General features: G+C 34.1%; 1 protein-coding gene across 1 annotated transcript; it reads left to right on the top strand.

Annotated features, from left to right (window-relative positions):
* Positions 1–3,181: 3,181 nt before the first annotated feature.
* LOC108469036 (protein SPIRAL1-like 5) lies at positions 3,182–4,157 on the top strand. The gene is given in 3 exon segments (XM_053031616.1): positions 3,182–3,562; positions 3,565–3,602; positions 3,697–4,157. Coding segments are annotated over 3 exon segments (315 nt in total). The 5' UTR covers positions 3,182–3,360; the 3' UTR covers positions 3,772–4,157.
* The last annotated feature ends 5,200 nt before the right edge of the window (positions 4,158–9,357 follow it).

Here is a 9,357-nt window from a genome sequence, read left to right on the forward strand (position 1 = left end):
TTTAAATATTTAAATGGCTTAGAATTGTATGCATGGAATTAGGCATATGGACTTGTTTAGGTAGGTTATGTCTTGATATATATTGAAGTGCCTTGTATGGCATATTGGTTAATTGAATTGGGACTTGGAAATGGTACGTTAATGTGTGTTTTCAATATGCTTAGGCTAATTTAAAGGGTGTGTATATCGGTGGAAAAGTCATGCATGGAATGGATTGGAAATGGCTTGATTTTAGGTACATTTTGGGTACATACAACCTGACACACGGGCGTGTAACTCTGTCGTGTGTCATCTGAGAGTTCCTTTGTATGGAAGTTAGAGACACAGACTAGCACACGACCTAGAACACAGGTGTGTGACATGGCCGTATGACCCTACTCAGAGAGTTACACAGGTGAAGACATGGGTTGAGACACGACCGTATGTCCCTATTTCGAAGGTTACATGGCCTGAGACATGGGCATGTCTCTCAGCTGTGTGAGGCACATGACCGTGTGACCCCTGTATTCAAAATTTTATGACTTTTTCTTAAACTTTGCAAATGATTTCAAATTGGTCCCGATTCGTTTCTATGTTATTTTTAGGGCCTCGATGGTTCGATTTAAGTAATGAATAAATGAAATAACGAAAAAATTTGAAAAGATGGAACACAAATATTTTACGTGGAAAAATCCCTCCAAGGAGGATAAAAAAACCACAGGAAAAAATAATTTCACTAAAATAGAGAAAAAACGAAGAGTACAAAAGATGGAGATAAAACTAAACCCCGAAACTCGAAATAAGAACCCTCAAAATATAAACACAAAATTCTCTAAAAACTTATAAAAGCTAATACCTAAATGTGTAATTATTTTTTAGGGTGAAAAAAATCTATTTATAGGCTAAATTTATAGGTCAAATAATATTAAAATAACCTACACTAATTAGAGTTTTAGGAAACTAATATTGAAATAATCTATACTAATCAGAATTTAAGTGAGAAACTAAAAATAGAGTTTAATTGAGAGAAAAAAAACCGAAAAATACGAGACATAACTCCACACACGTGGTGAGCCAATAAAATTTTTTTATTAATTTTATGATACTAACATACTATACATACATACATGAATGTATATGTTTACCCACTTAAGAAAGAACATGATATCTGATCAACTCCTTGGTTGGCTTCTCGTCCACGTAACCTTTCTAATGCCCTAAATTGCTTGAAATATTTGGTTGCATCTGCTAAAAAAGAAAAAGCAAAAGACATTTTTTGTTTCAAATAAGAGCCTATATATGCTATTTAATAAGACATAATTAAGGTTGAAATCCATTTCCATTTCAGGTTTATTAGCCCCACTTCTGAAAATTTCAATGTCATAAAGATCTGGTGGTTAGCACTTAGATATCATTTTAGTGCCATAGAATTTCAGAAGGTCTCAAAGATATATAACTATGTATATTGGGAAACAGATAGTGTCTTGCAAAACCTCGATAAACTGAAAGCTTAGTTCAGAATGTGTCAAATTTTTCAAGTTTTTAATACAATGATTGGTACTTGTTTTACAAGGAAACCGTCTTCATGCAGCGGTGAGACAGGTTATCTTTATTCGTGGTGAAATGCTGTAGTAATTGAGCATTAGCTGGAAGCTGGATTCCTTTGGCCTACAAGCTTCTTTCCTACCGGACCTTACCATCTCAATCAAACTAGCCTACTTCCTTTTTCATATTCTTTACTCTTTTTCTTTTTCTTTTTTTTTTTTGTGTGTGAGAGAGAGAGAGAGAGGGGAAGACAAGTCAGTAATGGGCCCATTTTGCAACACAATCAATAGCACCAATGAAATTATGATTTCCTTTTGCATATGTTGGGTTAAAGGCACCCATTCTCTTGATTTAACCCTGTTTACCCTCACTCCCTGTTTAAATAACGTGCTTTGTAAAGTGTCATGAATCCAATCCATGATTGATATGCCATATTTATCTTTGTATAGTAAAATCCCAGTTTTATTTGTACTTTTTATAGTGTGGTATCCTCACCTTAATTCGCTGACTTTGATTGGTTGATTGGACAACGTAAGTTGCAAAGATGGTAAGTCCAGCTGGAATGCTAGATGCTTCAACAGTTCAGCCCCAAATGGCCCTCCAATGTTAACCACGTATTAGGTAATGACCACGCCTTAAGCAATTCTAATGTCCCTTACGTGTCAACCTTCTATTCAAATAAAACCCACTAATCCCTACAATTATGGTTTATTGAATTAGTTTCGATGACTGATAGAGCCCACCTGATTTGAACACTTAACCAACTCATCTCTACAACTTTGCCTTGGGACAGTTCTAGGGTCATTTTTTGTTCTAACTTGCATGTTATGGTGGTTGAGTTATGTTTTGTCACATAAACACCATATCTTGGCATCTCAGACATGTATCAGAGAAAAAACATATATATAATTGTTGATGTCCTTGGTGGACGAGCTGCTAAAGGATTAATTGATCTGAAGCATTAGCTCAAAAACATTATATGATACTTTTGGACAGTACTTTTTCTTCTGTCAGACAATTTCAGCAACTTAATATAGTCAGCCCCAATTTCCTTTTTTATGATATAATTTCCTTCTGAAATTTCACTTAAGCCTCCCTAACCTAAGGAGGTTTGTAGGAGAAAGCAGGCAACACCTGCTTGAAGATAATTTCTATACCATACTCATCGACTTTAGCTGTATGTCTGGTTTTGCTCTTTGGTGCTTTATGTTGAAACTAAAGCATGCTTTTTTGTGGTATTCAGATACTCTTTAACTCATAGACAGGATGGGTAATTAATCACTGTAAATTGATGTGCCTGATGAAAGAGAGATAAAAAGATTTTCATGATTCATATGATGAAACTTTATAACGCAACATATTTTAATTAGCAGCAAATTAATTTGAAGTAAAATACATGATTTATTTTGAAAAAGAGAATGATTTTTTTCATATTTTGAAAAGATTTTATTTTATTTTTTTAATTTTAAGTTTAAATTTATATTAACTATTTTTTTTCTAATTATTATTGTAATGCATATGTAATAAATAATTTTTTCTTTATATTATTAAATTACTAACCAAACAAGTCAGAAGTTGGATTAAAATAATGGATTCCCAGTTATGTTGCAAATTGCAATATTAAACCATGTATTTTTTACTGTTTATTACTAATGTACACAATTAGCCTAGTAGGTATGGTGCAGTTAATCAGTATCCCAGGTTAACATATATATAATAAGCTAGTCATTCCATCCATAAATACACAGACCTAACAGATATTAGGGTTTTTATTCCCTTTCTTTCTTTCCCTTGTCTGAAGTTTACTTGTTAGCTAAATCTTGCAGTAACCAAACTATGAGTAGAGGTGGGAGCTACGGAGGCGGCCAAAGTTCCTTGGGCTACCTCTTTGGTGATGATGAGCAGCAAAGTGCACCAACTGTGACACCACCTATCCAGCCCCCATATGGGATAGATGTTACCGCAGAGATGCCCCCAGCTCCCAGTAAATCAAGTTCAAAGAACCAGAAAGAGAAAAACTTCAGCAACACCAACAATTACCAAGGGCTCAAGGACAGAATTCAGGGAACTTTATAACTGTGAGTTGTTAGTTACCAAATATATGTCGAAACCTATGGTATTAGCTCTTCATTTAGCTTTTAACCTAAGTAACTGTGTATTATGGAATTTCAGGATCGCCCATCAACAAAAGTTAAATCGGTTCCTGGTGGAGATTCATCTCTGGGTTACCTGTTTGGTGAGAAGTAATGCTTCCTCCTTTATAAGTTTAAGTATATTGCCTGATTGCCTGATTGCCTGCAGTTCTCAATAGTATGTCTGCAGTAGTACTGCTGGCTAAATAATGGATTCAGTTCCCCTATCAGTGTTGAAATTGCAGTGCTCCTTCTACTACTATATTAGCATGATGTGGTATTAAGCTTTTCATAAATTAATCTGCCAGAGAAGTGGATTTCAGTAATGAAGCATACAGGTAAAACAATGTATGGTTTTAATTTTACCAGATTTGTATAATAAGCAGAAGTTCAAGTTCCTGTCAATGTGTATAATATACATATAAACCTTGAGCAGTGCACTAAGGAAGTTAATTTGTTCTCTATTCATATATATAATATATGTAGGGGGACTTGTCGTAACTTTCATGGGGGTCATCAGGTAGCAATATATATAACACTTTCCTATTTCAGTAACTTATTATCATCAACCCCACATATCCAATTGCAACTTTTTTCAGAATCCACACAAACTTGAAGTTAGAAATTGATCTTTCCTTCTTTAATAATCTCAGTGTTATTATAGAAACTTGTTTGTATAGCACTCCTAACTTTTTCATCTAATTACTATTATTTTTTTTCCTCTTTTTATTATAAAATTCGAATCTTCAGTCGGTTCATCATTTAATTCAATGTTTAGATTAAAATGGCTAACTTCCAATCTCATCATCTTTTATGTGAAAAAAATCTTCAACCATAGTTTCTCTTTTTGATTCATGAAAGTAAGGAATGCTGATATTATAGGTTAATATATGTTGGGTTGGTTCTTGATAAATTAATCAAGTTAGATCAAGCTTTCAGCAGGTGTTAAAAAGTATAAATCCATACTGTATTACAAACAGGGATAATAACAAAAAAAATGTTATTTAAACTATAGTAAATCTTAGTATTCATATTTTAAAAATGTTAGATTTTAATACATAATTTTTTTGTCCGCTAAAATTGTTTTGTTGTATTGTTAAATAAGAAGTGATGTGGCACGTCTCACTAATTACAGCTTGACACATGACATTACATAATGATGCCATGTTTTAAATGAAAAATAATTAATTTTAATTTCACAATTAAAATTGACACATGAGATCATAAAATGATTTAATGTGTCATACTTATTTTAAAAGAATAAAACAATGGTGCCATGTGTTAAAACATCAATATTTTTTTGAAATAAAAATGAAAGAGTAAAATTTGAATTTAAATTAATTTTAGAATTTTGAATTTAAATTAATTTTAGAATATAAGATGTAAAATAAATTTTGAATATAAAATTTAACAATTTGATATTATTGATATCTTACTATTGAATTATTTAAAAATAATAAACTATAATAAAAAATTAAAACAAATATAAAGAATGAATTTTAAAATTATTTGTTAAAAATTATAATATTTGAAAATACTTAGAAAATTAAAAGATTAAAAGAAAACATGTAAGAGTAATTATTTAAAACTTTCAAAAAATAGAAAGTAAAAATAATTAAAAGAGAAAAAGAGAAAAAGAAACATATTTTTATTTTTAAAATAATTTTATATTTACATTTATTTTTTGGTCATAGAGCATTGTTGTTGGAAGATACTACGTTGTTTTTTTTTTTTTTTGGTGAAAAGAACATGAACATGAAGACATCTTTAAAAGACTGTAAGATAAGCTAAAAGCTTGATCCTGACGGATGAACGTAGCCACCACATCAGGAGGGACTTCAAAAATCTGGAGGGAGGTCTGCCAATAGAGGCTGATCTTCGCTAGCTTGTCAGCAACTAGGTTATACTCTCTAGGAACATACATGATTTCCATTGTTCTTCAGAACGCAGAATTCTTTTGACTCTTCTAAGCAAGGTAATGTCGAAATCCACATTTTCTTCCATATTTAAGGCTCTGACCACTATATTGTCCGTCTGGATATTGACTGTCTTATATCCCTTATTTAAAAGTATGAGGATGCCATCAAGAATACCCCAAAGTTCTGCTTCAAAAGGTGAACATCTGCCTAGATAATGTGTGAACCCCAGGATCCAATGTCCATCCCGATCACGAACCACTCTACCTGCTGAAGCATTCTCGGAGGATCTGGTTACTGCTTCATTCGTAAATAAGGACACCCAATCTTTTGAGCAATGGTGGTGAATCTTTAAATACCTGAATCCATTCTTGGTTCCAAGTAGAAAAGATTCAAAATGTTAGGCCCAACTGAAAGATGATTTGATGGCATCCTGGGTCGTCCAATTAATATTTTGGAAGATGAAAAGATTCCTGTTCTTCCAAATTCTCCAAGCGATTAATCCAAAGAGGCACGACCAAGTAATCCCCTTATCCTGCAACTTAAGTTGACAACAAAGATTAGTTGAAAACCAAATATGAAAAGGGTCAGAAAAGAACCTGACTTGCTTCTCTATAAAGGAACAATAAGCTTCCACATGTCCTTAGCCTTCGAACAATCATGGAGCATGTGCATAATATCTTCATTGACATAATCGCACTGTGGGCACTCACTACTCTGCCCAATGCCTCTTCTGGCCCTTTCGGAATTACTAAAAAGTCTATGTTTAACCACAATCCAAAGGAAAAGATGCACCCTCTGAGGGCCTTGATACTTCCGAATAAACTTCCAAATGTCATCTTTAGGACTCCAAGAATTTTCCTTTAAGGACCAATAAGCACTACGAACAGAAAAGGATCATGACCCAGAACGAGCCCAAATGATTCTATCCTTACCCCCCGCCGGATGTGGAAGAGGAATGCTAACGATACGTCTGATTATATCCTCAGACAACTAAATACGGAGCATATCAATATTCCAAGAGCCATCGTGTAGCACCCAATCCTTCAGAGTACTATCCAAATTAGGTCTATCATGAGCAGAAACATAAGAAAAAAGAGGCCAACATCAGGTATCCAATTATCTTTCCAACCCCGGATTAAAGAGCCATTCCTTACTAACCACATAAGATTCTCACGAAAAAGGGGCCACACCTTAGAGATAGATCTCCATAAATGGGAGCAGTTACTTCTATGAATAAAATCAGGAAGCTGATTTTTCCACCCATATTTTGAGCAAAGAACTTGTACCCATAAAGCATCCTTACGAGAGACAAGGTTAAACACAATCTCCATAAGGAATGAATTATTCTAATCCTGAAGGTGTCTAAACCCCAATCCTCCGTAAAATTTGGGCTGACAAATGGTATCCGATCCAACCAAAGCGGTTTTAGTATGACCAGCTGAACTTTCTCAAATAAACTGTCTTGCAATCTTCTCAATCTCATCACAGACTCCCTTAGGAATCGTCAAAGACTACATGAAATAATTAGGAATAGTAAGAAGAACAAATTGAGCTGCAAAAGAAAGTTTCCTAGCTTCCGAATTTTGGAGTTTGCACCTTACTTTATCCACCACAAAATTCAAAGTGCTCCTACTAACCCGGTCATGCAGAAGAGGTACCCCAAAATATCTTCCAATGTTAGAAACTTTCTGGAACCCAAAAAATTGATTGATCTGATCATAAACACTAGGATCCACTCTTTTAGAAAAATACATATTACTCTTCCTTGTACTAATCTTATGACCAGAAAAGTCACAGAAGCGTTGAAGGATTTCCTTAAGGACTTGGGCTTGATTCATCCCCGCCTTACCGAAAATGACTAGATCATCAGTAAAGAAGAGGTGAGATAACTTCGGTCCCGATCTGGATAAACGAATAGAATTCCAACTTCCGGCTACGATGTCCGATCTGATCAAGTGACTTAGCCAATACATACAAAGGACGAAAAGATAGGGCGATAGGGGACACCCCTGCTTAACCCCTCGTAACGAATTAAAGAACTTAAAGGAAACTTCATTCCAAAGAATCTGCATGGTAGAAGAAGAAATATCATCCATAATTACCTTTTTGATTAAATCAGGTATCCCAGCAGCAACAAGAGAAGCATCTATAAACTCCCAACTAATCCTATCATAAGCTTTTTCCAAATCCAACTTAATAGTCATCCATTTCCTATAATTTTTCCTACTACGCATCGAATGTATGACTTCCTATGCGATAATGATATTATCAGAAATGCTTCTACCAGTAATAAATCCTGCTTGCTTAGGAGATATGAAGTTCGGAAACACCACTTTAAATCTATTAGCGATCACCTTCATCACCAGCTTATACATAACGGAACACAAACTAATTGGCCGAAAATGACTGAAGTCCTCTTGACAATCCTTCTTCGGGACAAGCGTGATAAGGGTATTGTTGAGAGCCTCTTCAATTCTATTACCAGCAAAAAATTTTTGGACCTACTCACAAACCACTCTTGCCACTAAATTCCACTAACTCTGGAAAAAAAGCGCATGGTAACCATCACTTCCTGGGGCCTTTCGTGGAGCCATGTCGAACAGGGCTTTCTTGATTTCGTCATTCAAAACTGGCTTACTAAGATAATCAATTCCATTCCCCTTAAGACAAGGGAAGATATTTGCGGGAAGGTTAGGCATGGGAGAAGGAGTTTCACCATACAAATTTTTAAAGAACATGGTGTAAGAGTATGCCCAAAGATCAATCATGAGATGGTTATAATAACATACTTGATTTACCATGTTTATTAATATAAGGCGTTTCCATTATTATTTCAGTTTATTTTCTGTGTGTATAAATAAACTATTTTATAATAATGTCCTGAGAATAATATGATTGTTCTTAAAAGATCCTTAGTCAAGTATTATTGTTGACTAGGACAATAATAATGCATTAAGACTAACATGTAGTTGATTGATGATAAAGAGTTGTCATTGATATGGAGTGTCAAAACCAATGCATGAATATGTGTGTTAGAGAACAACATATTGGACTGACCCGCTATGAGTATGTTTCTTGGATTATTATGTAATTGTCACAACATTACTCATAGTGATTAATATGTATATGATTCTCAGACTTGGGATTATCATTATCCCAACATCGTGAGTTGTATATTTTGATACAGTCAAATATACACCGTAACTGGTTGTTCTATAAAGGCTGATGTTGGATATACCACAATCTATGTAAAGGGATATGGTTGATCAATATAGAATAAGTCCCTCCTATATAATGGGAGTAATATCTTAGGCCACTTGATTGAGTGAGACTAGAAATGCATGGCCATGCTCAAATAAGTTGATATGAGATGTCATACTTATTTGTATATCATAGTCTACTCAAGATATCAAGAAACATGAGATGGACTATGCAAGTGTGACTATTCCATGACTTGTGTTCATTCCAGAGATAAAGGACTTAAGGATTAATGCATGAAAGGTAAATCACAAAAGGTTATGTCGAATCATGACTTCTTGTAACTTAGGTAGCAATGATGCATTGCTAGATGCCACTCGTTGTATGTAACATTAGAATCGTTCTAGTATTATTGCTAACGTTACAAGAGCCTACAGGGTCACACCATATGGTTGAGATGATCGGAATAAAACATAGTTGGTATTGTGTTTGGTTGTCACATGAACTAAATTAATTATAGAATTAATTTAATTAGGCAATCAAATATCGAACATATTATATGTACAAGGATGTTGTACACATAA

Source organism: Gossypium arboreum, chromosome 8, assembly GCF_025698485.1.
Source record: "Gossypium arboreum isolate Shixiya-1 chromosome 8, ASM2569848v2, whole genome shotgun sequence".
Classification (NCBI taxonomy): Eukaryota; Viridiplantae; Streptophyta; class Magnoliopsida; order Malvales; family Malvaceae; genus Gossypium; species Gossypium arboreum.